The sequence below is a fragment of the Ptychodera flava genome, chromosome 12, assembly GCF_041260155.1.
Source record: "Ptychodera flava strain L36383 chromosome 12, AS_Pfla_20210202, whole genome shotgun sequence".
Lineage (NCBI taxonomy): Eukaryota > Metazoa > Hemichordata > Enteropneusta > Ptychoderidae > Ptychodera > Ptychodera flava.
In genome coordinates, this window is record NC_091939.1 from 28045242 (window position 1) to 28062117 (window position 16876).

Here is a 16876-nt window from a genome sequence, read left to right on the forward strand (position 1 = left end):
CCATGTCAACGAGGGAAACACCACCAAAACACTGACAAGAGGTCACACCATGCATTCTCCCTCTTTGTGTAAGGGTTAAGACAAGAGGACTTTGCCCGAGGCTCTTCTTCGATGTCCATCCATCCATCTTTCGTCGCATGTGCTAAAAGTTAAAAATACTTTACCGGAATTACCGTTTGATACCAATCACTCCCTATCTAATTATGATACCAATCACGTCCCATCCAACTTCATATTTGTGTAGATGACACTGTAGATAAGGCAGACTATTTAAATCGAATACGCCTATACTAGGAGTATTTGGCGGATGTATCTACACCTACACACTGAACTATCTATGCTGATATTTTCTGGTGAACGTCACCATGATTCAGCAGCATGAGCACTGGTAAATGATAAACGTACACCAGGATATTGTTGACGGAAACAACATGATATTTACATATCTGGAGTCTTAATGCTTGTCGTAAGCTTTAAAAAATTGTTAATCTTTGGTGGAAAGGCACAATGAAGACTCATAAGACAAACAAAAGAAGGCTCTGTACACGTCAATAAATGATGTCTCTGGGTTCTACAAGTATGACAGTTTTACGCAGTGCATAAATCATAAGTGAAACAAAAGCTCATCCTTTTGAGAAAGTCTAATATTCAGTTTCATCTTCGCAGAGCCCGGAACAACCACAACCACGACACGTCGACGGGTGTGAGTGTCATGAAGGCCACGGTGCTGTCGCAGGCAGCCATCGGCACTATATTGTGCTTCACTTACTTTTTCATTTTACCTGCAGCAAATGCTCAAGAGTGAGTAGTTCCATGACTTTTCTTGACAAACGATTTGGATGACGCTGAATTTACTTTCACTTCACAGCTGTCCTACAAGGGACATTAGGTATTTGTAAGTCGTTCGCACCACGGGCAGTACATCCATCTTTATGATACAGGGTTGGTGAGGCCTAACAAAAAACATTTTGCAGCTGTTCCGATAACCCGACCTACCCTATTTTTTTACCTGCCGAACCTTAATTTTTCAGAGCTACGTAAACGCGGAAGTAAAAATCAAAGAAAGAAAAAACCGTTAAACCACACGTTCGTTACTTGGCATTTTATCTTTGCTTGAACGAGGATTTCTTTTATGGTTTTTTTATGTATGGTACATTTTTCTGGAAATGTTGTGGCCAGTGTTTGACCGCCCTGAACCCCTGATTAAAATTAATAAACACAACATATTCCATATGGTGTATTTTAACATAATACTGTACATTTGAAGGCTGTTGAAAACATATATACTGTAAACTTAATATTTTTGGACTAAAGATGCTATAACAGACCAAGCTGAGTGGGTGAAAATACGTCATGTTTTGGCTCAATACCGTTTTTTACTGACTTGGCTGACGGGGAAGTGATACAGTCTTGCAGGAAAAGGGTTAATGGATGTTTAAGAAAGAGGTATGCCTTATGTTTTGACTTCCGGCTAATTTTACTGCAAACTGCCATCGCAAAAGTGTGTATTAGGAGCATACGAATATTGTTCAAATATGAGTGCACTGAGTGCTCATATTTTCGGACAATACTATATTAAAAGGGAGAATTTACAATCCTGATTAAATTTTGCTATCTTCCACAGACCAGACTTGTGCCCTCTAAGACGTGACGTGTACGTGTCTTATCGCGTGTACTACATGGAGGCGGTAAGAGAGAAATACTATACAGACTGTGGATTTTGGTCATGGAAAGCCTGCACGGCTTACAGGTAAATGTAAATGCATAGTGGACCGTAAGCATTACAGACATCCAATAAAATTTGTCAACTTCAAGGACAACATATTTTTTTCAATTTTACCAGTAGCCAAGCTTACAGAAAGTTTTTAGGTATATTATCTAACTTGGAATACTTAAAAGTTTGGAAAATGCACAGTTTGAAAAAAGTTTTTGTATAACACAAAAGCGCTAACTATGAAAATGATATGTTAGTCAGAGATGATTTGTTCCGTTTGCGCACGTAGATGTCTCTTCATAATTTTCGTTTTTTGTTCCTTTTGTTTGTTTAAGTTGTTATACAACAATACCAAAAACTGGTTATTAGCTCACGTGTGTAAACACGTGGGCTAATGTCATAGCGATGTCTGTCTGTTTGTCCGTGTGTGTGTGTGTATGTTAGTGTATGTGTGTGTGTGTGTGTGTGTGTGTGTGTGTGTGTGTGTGTGTGTGTGTCTGTCTGTCTGACTGTTTACACGATAACTCAAAAACACCTGAACGGATTCAAGTCAGATTTGGTACACAGGTACCATATGCTACTTGCAAGAACTGATTAGATTTTGCTTAGTGTGGCTTGCATATTAATGAACTTATGCAATATCTTTTTTTTTCGTACAATGGTTTCCCTATGGAGACGGTAATGACAGTGTAGACATATATCAAGAAATACTGCACAAATTTCATGAAACTTTTCACAGATGACAGTCTCAGAACATTATGATGATACTGTGAGTGCCATGTCAATTATCTTCTCATTTGCATATTTAACGAACTTTTGTAATTAGTGAGATAACTCTGAAATTCCTGCACCAAACTTGATGACACTTGCAACAAATATTGATCTGATATATCTTAATGTACTTAGAAGCATCTGGCAGTGTCAAGTTAACAAATAGCTCATTTGCATATGTTATGAAGTTTTGTAATTAGTCATATAGCCCCGATATAACTTCACCAAATGTGATGAAATCTGCTGCAGATATTGATCTGACTGATATCTAACTGTAGTGTAAAGCATTTAGTAGTGTGAAATTAATTAAGGGTTCACTTGCATATCTCATGAACTTTGTAAATAGTGATATTACTCCAAAATTACAGCGGTAAATTTGATAAAACTTGCTACAGATGTTGATTTGATAAATATCAAATTGTACCGAGAAGCATTTGGCAGTGTCAAGTTAACAATAAGCTCATTTGCATATATTTCATGAAGTTTTATAATTAGTCATATAACTCCGAAATAACTGCATCAAACGTCATGAAAACTGCTGCATATACTGATCCGACAGATATCTAACTGTGTTGTAAAGCATTTAGTAGTGTAAAGTTAATTAAGGGTTCATTTGCATATTTAATAAAGTTTGTAATTAGGTATATAACTCTGAAATTACGTCACTAAATTTTGTGAAACGTGCGACAGAAATTGATTTGATAAATATTTAATTGTGCTATGAATCATTGAACAGTGTCAAGTTAATTAAGGGTTTATTTGCATATTTAATGAACTTTGTAATTAGTGACATTACTCTAAAATTACAGCACTAAATTAAATAAAACGTGCTACAAATGTTGATCTGATGGATATCTAATTGTCCCATGAAGCATTGAGCAGTGTCAAGTTAATTAACAGCTCATTTGCATATTAAATAAAGTTTTGTAATTAGTGATTAAACTCTTAGAGTACTGTGCGAAGTTGAAAAAACCTGCTACATTTAGTGATAACATATATCTTATTGTTCTGTGAAGGGATTAATGAACCTGTTGTAAAACACGTGAGCATATTCAGTTCATGTCTGGTATTACTCTATTGGAGTGCTCCCTGTAGGCACACGTGATCTTGAAAACTACCTTAAAGGTACCTCTCGTGCTGGTGACATGTGAAATATCACTGCGGCAGGACAATGTGGACGCAATTAATGTGTCGGTCATTTCCACGGTTGCTGCCTACGATATTTAAGGTATAATATTTATGAGAGATATTTTTCCAGTAAAGACAATCCAGAACGCATATCAACTAGCTGGTGACCTGTTCAGACAAAAATAAGTTACACATTACAAATGTACCAGACATAGCAAATGACAAACCTATAAGTGTGAGAATTCGATCCCCTTGTGCAAATTAAAATATTCCATACTCGTAGACATGAGGTTAACAATACGTATTATTATAAAAGGCATTTTTTGTTTGCAGATGGGGTTACAGAATCGCATCAAGATGGCAGTACCGTCTTGAAACGACTTACTATTTAGGCACATGTGAAGTTTTCTGTGACAGCGGGGGACCTGAATGTGGTAAGTAACCAGTGAGTTATGCGAATTTCGATGTTGATCGCAGCGTGGTTGCAGAAAAGAATTATGTGTAAAAATGCTCATTGGGATACGCTTCTGATAAACATCAGTTCATAATCGTTGTAATCATGTATATTGGTTGGCAAAATAGTCCAGTCTACATTTGTTTTCTGACTTGAAGACTGCAGCGAGCTTCCAAACTGTGACACGGGTCAACGACGTTGCACATCAAAGGACGATCAGTACTGTCTTAAATGTGAACATGACTATGGTGGCGATATGAAGGCATACGCTTTGCTCCCCCGAAACCAGAATGTGTATCCTTACATCGTCGAAGACGGTGTCTGTCAACGTAAGTGTTTTCTTTATACCGTTTGATTAATGTAAGAGTATATACGAGCATGGCTATGGTACCATATACCAATTCTGATTTCATTAACTCGCACTCTAATAGAGTGTTGTGAAGAAATATTACAGAATAGCAGCCCCAGTAAAGGTGATCGCATATATATCATATTATTCATACCAGAAGGTCAGAGAAACAGGCAAGCGAAAACTTGAAACATTTGTGAAATCCATGTATTTGACTGTTAGGTTTCATGAATATTAGCCAGTTATCTTTGGCCTTATCTCAGTCTCATTGACCCTATCCATAATGTCACACGGTACTATCTCGACTAAAATATTTTGTGATAGTTAGTCAAATCCTTCCCAAAATATTTGATTGCACGTTGAGAAAATCAATTTATATTGAAAAAAGGAATCTTCAAATCCTCTGGTCATGAGAAAACACACGATGATGATGTTAATCCATTATGTTTCATATCGTTTTCTGTGTACTTAACTAAACGCTGTGTTTGGTTAATGTCTTAGTTTTCGAAATATTAAATTTCATGTTATAAGCTCGATGCTCATGGATTTCGAGTGATGTATACTGTTATCCCGGAGAATGTCACCCAGATGGTCCTCCCAGCACGTGTAACTGTACTACTGGGTTTTCGGGCGACGGCTGTTTGACAAGTATGTAAAATCCTAAGATAAGATGTCACAAACGTTTTAGTTAATCTTTATTGCATATTTTCCGAACGAAAGGAGGTCCAACTCATTCATCGACGGTTTCGCCGTTGCTGATTAACAACAATGTACAATACAAACTCAGTGGGCCTCTGACATAAATGACTTTGCACGACACTTATGCACAGGACATATACCTTGGTAAAGGCACGTAGATAGAGAAAGAGAGAAAGAGGGACACAAGAGGTGGTCACAAGAGTTTAATTCGTGTTTGTCCGAAGCTATCTATTGTGTTTTATCTATCGTGTAAATAGGGTTAATTACACTCATCTAATAACTATTTCATTTCAAAAATCTGTTTTCCAGTTGACAATTACGCAGTTCCCCTCGAATGCTTCGCACAAGTCCAGCGCGTGGATGGAGAAAATGTCATCGACAGAGTAGAAGCCGAATGTATGAAATTACACGAGGAAACACAGTATGTGAACGACCCGGGCATGAATCGCATAAAAGTTGAGTGGACTACATACTTTCGTGGCGCGGAGCGTTATCCAACGATGCCTGTGTATGTACAAGATTTTAAAGTCGGGGTTATCTACTCGATGACGACCTTCCACTTGTTTTCTTCTGGTGAGTAAGGCTTAGTGTGTTTTCAATGTATTTCGGTAGTGCGATATTTCAATTTAGGTTTAGGCCAAGAAAAATTAAGAGTTTGTTTCTCATCCATGCGCGCGTCAATTCAGACCCGCCGCGTCAACCGTTTTTCTGCTCATGAGGAAATAAAATCGCAAAATACGCGACTATAGTGCATAACACAGTGCTCTTTAAAACAGAGGTGTAAACAAAATAACTGACACTAACATTCAGAATTGTGTACACATATGTCACTGTTATATTAGGCTATCAAAGCTGTGCATTGTTGCACTGTTGCTATACAAAAATACTAAAGCAACACTGTTGTGCATTTATCTCTGCGTGCATTGCTATGTTGTATTGCCCGTCCTTGTTGTTTGAAGAATTAAAAAATTGAGAAGAATAAAAAAGCCGCGTCATCGCATCATTTTTGCAATGTGTCTAGAACGAGAAACAAACTTAGTATTTTTCTTTGCCTTATAAGTAAAGCATAAATCATCTGATTATTCTAGAGCAAAAACTTTGTCTTAAAAGTATCTCGCTTTCTGTTCATTTGCAATGTAGTCGTAAATGGGAACACCTCACTCACCAACGGGAGTTTCTCAGCGACACAAAGGTGCAGAGCTTTAATGAACAATTCTGCTGATAACCCGTCGGTTGCAATCCCTGTGGATTGTCTGTTCTCTGAAGATACCGGATATCCATTCCAGAATGGAGATGTGTAAGTACTTCTTGTCAAATAATTCCCAAGTATCCAAAATACCATTCATTACCCTCTACAGAGCATGCGCGATGTTTTCATTTATTTTCAAACATGCAAGCCTATTTAACCGCATTGCAATTTTTAACCTCAAAGGTACTTTAACTCGATATGAGAAACCGATTGTGATACAAAAGGGCTGACAAAGATTTTACCAGTCGCATGCCGTACTTTAAGCACGCATTCTGAATTCGCTGTTTATATTCAACTGTGTTTTTATGTCTCCGTTGATTTCTTATATAGACCGCTTCGCTTTAAACGCAGCGGCGGTCGGTCGGTTTTTTACAAATCATATATCGGAACTTCATTTCAATCGATTGTTTAAAATATTTATCCGTGGAAAGAAGCAACAAAAATCTTTCTATGCAGTTTATTTACTTTGAAATAAAAAAGAATGAGCTAACGGGATAAGTAGCTTTTAATATTCCAGTACCTCACTAACTTGAAATTTATGATGAGATTGTCTGTGCATAATATAACAAGCCCTCCTTTGGTGACCCTCGGAAAGGCCGGCTGTGCAAGAGGGGTACGTAGAGTCAGGAAAGGCCGAAGGGCGTACTGTATCCGTACTAGTATAGTGCGCGCATAGACGAATTCCTTATATTTATCTGCGGGCCAAGCGAAGTGGTTAATTTTAGATACCAAAGGAAGCGTTTGCTTGAATGTGAAATTATGCGAAATTTGACGAGAAGAAAGAAAATTAATTCTTCATTGCCAAATTTTCCGTTGCAAATAACCGCCTACGTGCCATTAATCTCTACACTAATATTTAACCTTATGAAGAGATCAATTTCGTCTTTCAAAAATACTCTATCACCATAAAACATTTAACAGAACATTAAATATATTGTACGGACCAATGCTTACGGCTGGATTGCTTTTGGGTTCATCGATAGTTATTGGTAATTAGTTTAGGCTTCGCAGAGTCCGTGATGCCTCAAACTACATTGCGACACTCACAGGCTGCTTCACTGAAGAGGTCGGTGATTTTTGTAACGCGCTGCATTCTTCTCCGTTATTTGCAGTATATTGATCTGTTGAGGTGACGTTTCAGCAGTCGGTTTCTACAAAGATATATTAAATTGGTTCATATTGCAGCGTTACTCACTCAGTCTAAATCCCAAAGATAATTTCATCGTATTCACTTCTCGTCGTCATCCTGGTCTGTTCAATACTTGCTGTTCGTCTTAGTGGAGTTTGCTTGTACCGGTCAGATTCTTCCACAACGTATTACAATGTCGTTTGAAGTTCAAGGCCACACTTTCTGACATTGAACCGCATGTCTGTCTTCGCACTTTCGCTCGATTGCGCCTTTTCCAATTCAGAGCTTTCTTCTCTATACCCGGATTCTCTTCCATGTATTACAGTTCACTTCCGTCTTCCATCCAGATATTGCCATGCGAGAGGTAGAGGGATTGATATCCGGATGCTCAACCATGTATTACAATTCACAGTATTATCTTCCCTCGGGATGTTGCCATGTGAGAGCTCGAGGTCGCTAGGATACATGAACAGAGAAGGAGCTCTTGGCCTTTAAAGTTAACACCCATGCATTTCACACGCATAGAATTTACATGTCGTCTGGGATAGAGGTAGCGGTGACCTCTCTCTATCCCCCATGCTCATACTTGTGCTGCCCAAGGTCACTTTTTTTCGAAAATTGTTTTATACAAACCAATAAAAGGCGTGGTTTCGATCAAACGATAGATATGAATTAAGTATTACAAAACAAGACGTCCAATCACAGACATCAATGAAGCTGTTGTCTTTAACAGCAATGATAGTTAAACCTTATTATGACTCTTTTGCGAACTGATCACATGAAATACTCATTTTCCCTAATTAAGTGTTAATTATTTTCATCTTAATATCATTCCAACATGTGTTGTGACCAAACCTCAAAAACAGCCTTGTAAAAGGGAATTAAGTTCTTTTGACATTTACCAATAATATCGTGTTTGTCTATTTGCATGCTAATTAGTTAATAATTGAACTCTCGTTAGTTTAATGTATAATTTTACTGGTAACGATGACCACTTTGTCCATTAACCTTTGTGTGAGATAAACTACTTTTGTAATACTATATACCAACTGAACATTACTTAACTGTATTAGCCCTGTGTATCAACATACGGTATAGTAATCGAACGACTCTTCCTCTTCCAGACTCGTATTCAATATATCAATCAAGAACGGTGGTTACTTAGATACGGTAGGGTACCCTGATGTCAACCAGACTGATCGCACATACTACGAGGGACTGATATTTAACACCAGTGCTTCGTTCACCTTCGATTTTGAGGAACCGTATCACTGCTCTTTGGAAACTTCTTGTGATGCTTCCAGTCTCCTTGAACGAGGCCCACCATATACAAAAGAGGTAAAACCTAGCAAGAAATTCACCAATGTGTTACAAAGTTTACTATCTGTTAGATGTGCGATATATGCAGGCCAGTTATGGACGAAAATTTAATGCCTTTAAATATTACTAGAAAGCTACACGAAATACCCTATTGACATCGTAATCTGTTATTTTTTAGTGAATTTATATCTTATAACGCAACTTTACAGTTCATTGCGACGTAACATGACTCTTTTGATCGCATGTATGTGTGGTATTCGAGGAGAAAATGCAATATTTCATTAAAATTACGCTTTTTAGCCAACTATAGACATTTCTTGGTCTGGCTGGCTGGATGACATATCACAAGTCCACCATTACGAAATTCATGTACTACCAACTCAGTCCAACAATGGGCTATTGGCGTGCTCTGAGGACAGAGCCCTTGCAGAAAAATGGGAGAGCTTCGCGCCTGCGTCGAACTGTTCTGTGAATATCTCTGACCCTGGTGAGTATACTGATTACGAATTTCAGAGTTTAATGTCGACGGATCTCAACTAAGGCTAAGGATGCACTCCTCAAAGTTCGCTAATATATACTTTGGTGATATGTGAATTCTCTGAGCGGCTTTGCTATATTTAATGTTTGATGTGAATATTTACCAAGTCCTTGTCTAAGTGTAACTTGAATCTAACAAGATGAAATGTCCAGCTTCGACTGATTGTTTTATACGTTGGTTATATTTTTGGCTGATATGTTTTAGGAAATGGTTTAAATTTTGATATAACCTAGAAACACAACTCAACTAAAGAACTGATTAAAAAGTTGACTGGTTTTGTTATCACAATGCAATTTTAGGAGTATACTGTGTTCTCCTGACGGTGACAGATAAGGCGGGAAACCACGATAATGCGATGAGATACCTTATGTTTGACAACGTCAACACACCTCACATTGACGACACTGGTCACTATCCTATGAGAGTGGAATCGGCAGCTGAGAACACTAGCTACACATGGATTACTAGCGCTGAGTCAAAGGTATATGGTAGTATAAATTGTAAATTCGTGTTTTGCCCCGTAGAGACAATACATTCCTCACAAATATTTATAAAAACATCAAATTGTCGTTTGGTGCCTTTAGGGTAAGAGAGTGGGCAAACTGCCGTTGGATCGTATTGTCCTCAGATTTTATATGATTATGCGAAATATTTTACATTCATGCAGTTTGCTAAATGGTACATACGAAACTTTCATTATCACAGATTTATCTTCACGTTCCCTGAGAGCAACCTCATCTATTACAACAAATCTATACTCTGCCTACAGGATTTTTTTAGCCAAGCTTAACCATTGTCGGCTAAATTTATTTTAAAAGGTTGTATAAATTGCGTTACTTGTACATACCAGTATCACGTGCGTCAAAAGTACTGAAAGTGGTAGCCCAATGAGCATTCATTTATCGACATTGTTGATGAATTTACGGGAAAATATTTTTTTCTGTGTGGAATGACAAAAGTCAAAGAAATTCTTTTATGCAAACTGAGTTTTGTTTGGGCATAGAGTGTGGATCCTCAATTCCACATGTGAGGGAAATTGACACAAGAAAAATTTATCCACCGCCAATGGGTTCAAAAGCAATACGTCACACTCCTTAAGTAACCTCTATACATGCATCTTACGAGCTTGAGTATGAAACAATAACCTTCGACCTACGAATAGCAGTTTAGCTCCGTATAACGTACCTAGTAAAATTCAGCCGAGTCCAAGAGTCTCTTTACTGTTGAATAGATGACAGAAAATCTGTGTTCTCATGATCAGTCAACAAAACTGTTTCCGTCCGATTCTATTTGAGATCAGCAAGGTATTTGTATGAGCAATTAATCTTTTTTCACTGTTGTTATCAGTGTATTTTACTGACTACTGTTCACTTTGTTCGTAGGTCCAAGTCCAATGGTATCAACACTTTCAAAACGAGTTTCACAAAGTTAATGGCAAACTGGATGCAATTGGTGATTACTCTCTTGATATATTACCGGCATATGACGAGCTGACGGGTCAGCCACCAGATACTAGGTCACGTGAAGCTATACCAAACGCCCATGGAATCGTCAAATTCGAGGTTGCTTTCGGGGTTGACCAAGAGGGAGGGGAATCATTGACGGGTGCAACAACATGGTCAGTTGTGGACGATGTTGAGGTAGGACATTTTTACCAAGAAGTGCAGTATTTAAATAAAGAGACCCAATGTTAAAACATTATGAATACGTCAATTTGACAAAACACAGTGCTGGTATCATTAATAATCTAGCTTTTTCACTGCACCCTCTGTACAGGCAGAAAAGGTCGATCTGGAAATTTCTCATCAAGACGGCGATACTATCAGAATCTGGATAAACGGCTATGATGTAATGGGAAACACCGTTATAGATAATGTCACCGTACACTCAGATTCTACCCCGCCTGAAATTGGTGAGATGTACCTGACTCGAGATGGAGTTGACTACCTCGCAGTACACAATTCAGAAGATCTGTATGAAATGACGTAAGTGTACATGTCTTTTTAGGTCTATGGTATATTTCATAGACTGTGACAGTGCTGTCGAATTGGTTTGACGTTTATAGTTTCTCCACACGTAATACTGGATCTTTTCACTGCAAAGTCGTCTTGTTATTTCGTGTTTGAGTAAGTGTTCGTTCATTCTGTACAGACACATCTATGTCTGTTTCTCATTAATTGGCGTGGTTGGCGATGTTCAAGTGTGCTCTTCAAGATGAATCTATACCCAATTAATCCTGTAATAATTTGGATTTTGTTTGCTACAGAGTGGTGTTCGACTCCTTTGATGATCACAGTGGTCTCTCACTTGTCCACTGGGAGTTATTCGACATGGATGACACCACGTTGATACATGGTGAAGGACACCTACCTGTTGTCAGGCCGGTAAGCATATTCACACACGACACTCTTTAGATTTGCCAATCACATACAGTTTATTTCGCCAAATTGAGTTAAAATGGCCACACTTTCATTATGCCGGAAGAGCTGAATCCAAAAAGGATTACGCTGGATTCATTTTTTGATTATATTAAAATACTTAGGAATCCTGGGGGAATCCATTATGCATTCTAGTGCTGGATTCCCAGTTCTGGATGTTGAGGGACTCCTCATGGATTCTACTGTATATTGGACGAGTCCATTTCAATGGATTCTGCGATAGATCTGTGGATACAGAATATTTCAAATGGTGTTTGTGGGCGCGGAATGTTGTAGCAGAGTGAATAAGATAAGAACGTACCTTTTTTGCCATTTATAGTTACCATTTGTTTCAAAGTCGATAATAGTGTAGAAGACGAAGAATTCCCCTTGTCTTAATGCAACTCATAAGGTGCACATTGAATAAGCCTGATTCTGCAATTATAGATATCTCAAATACATTTATTTTTTAAATAATCTATATGATATCGTTTAAGGAAGCGAACGACTGCAACCCTCCTGAATGTTCATGCATTCCCATGGGTGAGTGTTACTACAGAAATTTCACCATCGAAATGAACAAAGAACTGATGTCCATACCGACTGGAACGCATGACTATGATTATATATTTTCGGTAACTGTGACCAATAGGGCGATGTTGAAGACAACTCGTCAGTTCCAGGTATGTCACGGAAAATAAGCACAAATACATCAACATCATATGAAAGTAATAGATATCTTCGCGATCGATTGTTACCACAGTTTACTTTCATTCATTTTAAGTCTAACCACATTTTCGATCTCACTTACACTTGTTTTCCCCAGGGGCATATGTAGACACACTTTGTATAGATAAAAAACAATTTCAAACCTATACAAAGACAAGCTCTCCTTTGGCCAAAGACTCTCAAAGGCAAGAAGAAATTATAGAAATTACCTTACTCAAGAGTCATAGCAGAGATAATATTACAACCATGACAACTCAATATTGCCACCTTCTATATGCTTGGTTACCTTTATCAGCATGAAAACGCTGCGTCGTATCATCTTGTTTCAGATAACAGTCGACAACAGCCCGCCTCATGAGGGCAGTGTTCATGACAGTTTACCAAATTATCCAGATATAGACTTCCAACAAAGTTTTGAGATATTTGCATCATGGGACGGCTTCTTTGACAGAGAGAGTGGCATAATGTTATACGTCTACTACTTTGGAACTGACTGCTTATATGACAACGAACTCATGTTTCCGGTCCAAGAACCAGTAAGTAGTTACAGCTCGAATATTTTGATCATTGCACTGTCTTCAAGTTAGCAATCCAGTCCTAGCTTGTGTATAGCAAAATGTTCACGACAAACTTTGTCAATGTTAACCCCTTTACGTCTCCCAGTTTAAAATGATCCATGTTTATAGTATATTTTTCCTCGACAGTTGCTATGAAACCCATGTCAGAGGTCACGATGACATTAATATTCAAAGGGGTCAATGGTCTTTGCTATTATTTTTACCTCCATTGGTATTTGTAAGGAATTGCAAGCGCATCATTATTCATCTATTTATTGATTTATTTATTTATTTCACAATTCAACAGGCTCTGGGGACAATGTCAAACTTTGACAAATACACACAAGACAAAAAAACAAACAAAACATTGTCACTGATATGAGTTCAATTAAATAGCTACATGAGATGGGAACGTTATGCACTGAATATTGCAACATCGACAAAATTTCAAGCCACTGATTTTGGACAATCGGTGGAGGTTACCATTGTAAACATTCAAACTGTCAGTTTTATTTCTCGAATAATAAATAATTGATTCATAAACGTGCTATTGATGATACTACTTTTGAGATAATAATTACATCTACAAAAGTCAGCAGCAATGACTTTATGCAAGCTTTCCAACAGCAATGTTGCTTATTCAGAGAGTCACGTAAGTGAACATGATTTGCATACCTAAAATTTACTAACATACGTGCCCCCCGACAAAGTAATCATCATAACTTGATTAATTTCCAGTTATTCACTACCACATCAACGCAAGCTGATTGGACAGCGCCCTCTCCGGGTCGGTATCACTGCACGGTTATCGCCTACAACCGAGCGATGGCGCCCTCTAATCCTGTATGTTCGGACGGAGTGACCGTCGATGTCAGCGAACCATTCGTCACTGACGTTGTTATTGATGATGTATACGTACGGCCTGGGTTAGTGAATGACGGTGATGGCACAGTCTGGTTTATTGATGAAAACAGGTACAGACAGGAAGTACAGAATGCATCACAGGCTTGCATGTAAGTTAAACTGAACTATTCCGACATTTAATTGGCTTCAAACGACAATTAAATTGTAATAAACTAAAACAGCAAAGAATAAGAATTGTGCAGCACTATAGTTTTACTGTATAGTAAACACACATCTCAAACTAAATGTAGAAATAATATCATGATAAATGCCTTTCTGTCTCTATATCCATTTTCAACATCTTCACTTTCTTGTTTAAAGGAATGCGTCGCGGTTTGCAGCTGACTTTGAGTTGTATCCACGTTCAGAAGAAAATCCTTCCACAACTCTTGATGATTCTGAATGTTTATTAATTGGACCTTTATCTACTCATGCGTTTTTGAGAAAAGAAAATCACGTAAGTGATGAAGCCTTACATACTGTGAACATCAAATGTCTTGAAATATGTTCTCTACTACTCAACAATGTACTCTACGAATATTTCTTAGTAACAAATAAGGCACATACTTTTCATTTATCCTTTTCAAATATAACCAGCTCTGCCAAAACACTCACTTATTCTTTCAGTTAACTTTAAAATGGCACGGCGAGGACGCAGAAAGTGGTATCTTCGATTATGAAGTTGGTCTGAGTAGTGCGCCCTCAGGGTTGATTCCTGATATCCTACCATTCACATCAACCAAGTCCCACCCTGCTTTTCTGACGTATCATCCCAATCTTGGAGAAGGGGTTGAATTCTATGTCGTCATCAAAGCCATCAATAGAGCAGAATTAGTCGCAAACGAGGTAAATACTACCGCGATATGAAGATAAAAATCAGCTCCGGTAGAAGATTAATAATAATTATAAGGGGAATGCGGTTATATCCGCACCCGAGCTTCGGTCATGTTAAAACTATTTTAAATTTACAATTGGCCACCGACCATCAGGTCAGGAAACGGAAACTGCGGTTTCTATGAGAAACAGCGGTATCTTGGATCTAGTGGCGAAACATTTTAATCATAACAAGAAAATATCATAATATATTCCGAGGAATTTGGATTAAGTTATGTTACATTTACCAAGTGCATTGATTTTCGTGGAAGAAACCATTGTCGAGGGGAATAATAAAAAATACTAAATGCACACATTTATGACAAGATGCTTGCAATAAACCACTGCAGTATCCTAAGTTCACTTATCGATTAAACAAGAATTAAATACTGGAAAATACAACAAATTAATAAATGGCTATGGCTAATGGAGTTCTTTGATGGTATACTTTAAACTAGTTCGTAGGACCTTTGATTGTCGAAGTGACGCCACCTGAGTTCGATGGTGAAATCACAGTAACATTAGAAGACGATGGTCACGGAAAGAGTAACCTAGTTGCTCGTTGGAGCCAAGACGCTTTTTATGATGACGATGATTTAGATCCATTGGAGGATTATCAAGTTGCCGTTGGTAGGTTGCTATAACTGTTTCGATGCAAATTTTTATGTCTACTATGTCTTCCTGATGAAACACAACATGTGTTCCGTAGCGGAATTTTCTGTGCTGCTAAATGGTCTCCGACCGTTAAAAGGCAATGTTAGAATGCCTCTTGCAATTTGAACAAGGGTCCGTGGGTCAGATGAGCCAGGCATTTCTCGTATTAACATATTTCCCAAGGTGCAATGCGAAATGCAGTTACCTGCATTGTCACGGATCGTCATTCTGAAATTGACAAGTTAGCTTGTGCCGTTAAAACAGCAAGGCATCCATTTTTTACATGGAGAAAATAATATTTCAGAGAACACCAGTTTTCAAACGGGGCTCTGAAACATTAGCAATCCTTAAACTCGTAATCTTAATATTAGGATGAGCTATCGGTCTTGCTATGAATTAAGTCCCCACGTGCAGGGATATTGACGCATTGCTGGATTTAAAGCATCGGCAATTAGTGGTGCTACAAGGCTTAGGGAGGATTACATGGTTAGCTATCCTCATTACTCCTCACTTTTGAAATGTCAGCAATTACGTTGCGAAACCTGTCTGACAAGCACTGCGTTTTATCCTTGCCTTTTTCCAGTGACAACTTGATCATTTAATGCATGTTGACTGGTCTCGGAGAAAAATGACAAAAATTTTATTTTCTTATTTCAGGAGATGCCCCGGGTGATACATCGATGATGTCATACGTACCTCTGTCAACACTTGATAGTGATCATGACATTTGTGAAGTAACAGTCCCTCCAAGTTGCGTAGCTGTACCGACGGATATGTTAGATTGGCATCTGCACGGCGAACAAACCTATTACATTTCAATCAAAGTCACCAATGTAGCTGGCCTTAGCGTGGTTGCATCATCCCTTCCATACAAACATGTCGTTCTGTTACCGAGAGAGGGGGTTGTATACGATATCGTCTCACCTGATGAACGTGGCATTTCATTCAAGGTTACTTAGTGTACAATCATTTAACAGTTGGGAACACAGACTATAATAAGCAGAATATCCATGAAAGTGTGATAGATTAGGATGACTTCAGTGGTTTGCATTGAACTGAACTGAGATCATTGTTACTGAGGTAAAACCAGCTTCTGCGTTCCCCTTGTTCATATATTTCCGCAGTGTTAATAGCTATATTATAGAGCTTCTCGACAAATGCAAACAGGAATATCATGTACATTCTTTGTTTCAAAGAGGCTATTCCCTATAATGATGATCCTCTTGACACTGGTCTAATTCAATTATCCCATCTTGCATGTTGTAGAATTTTGAAGATATCGACTTCCAGACGAGCGTAACAGATTTCCACTGTTGGTGGACGGGATTCTCCCATCCTGACCAGGATGTTCAATACCGAGTGGCGCTCGGAACTCTACAAGGCTCAGACAAC

At 38.2% G+C, this 16876-nt stretch overlaps 1 protein-coding gene and 1 long non-coding RNA gene across 2 annotated transcripts; both read left to right on the forward strand.

Annotated features, from left to right (window-relative positions):
• Positions 1 to 670: 670 nt before the first annotated feature.
• On the forward strand, positions 671 to 14071 carry LOC139146243 (uncharacterized). The gene is made up of 16 exons (XM_070717651.1): positions 671 to 801; positions 1625 to 1750; positions 3947 to 4047; positions 4226 to 4396; positions 4948 to 5064; positions 5425 to 5688; positions 6256 to 6412; positions 8618 to 8831; positions 9114 to 9300; positions 9651 to 9832; positions 10734 to 10991; positions 11128 to 11336; positions 11618 to 11735; positions 12266 to 12451; positions 12827 to 13033; positions 13793 to 14071. The coding sequence occupies exons 1-16, from the start codon at positions 713 to 715 to the stop codon at positions 14069 to 14071; spliced, it is 2865 nt and encodes a 954-aa protein (XP_070573752.1). The 5' UTR covers positions 671 to 712.
• A 213-nt stretch (positions 14072 to 14284) lies between these two features.
• Positions 14285 to 15449, forward strand: LOC139146155 (uncharacterized). The gene is made up of 3 exons (XR_011555102.1): positions 14285 to 14414; positions 14585 to 14803; positions 15289 to 15449. It is a non-coding gene; the product is annotated as an uncharacterized lncRNA (long non-coding RNA).
• The last annotated feature ends 1427 nt before the right edge of the window (positions 15450 to 16876 follow it).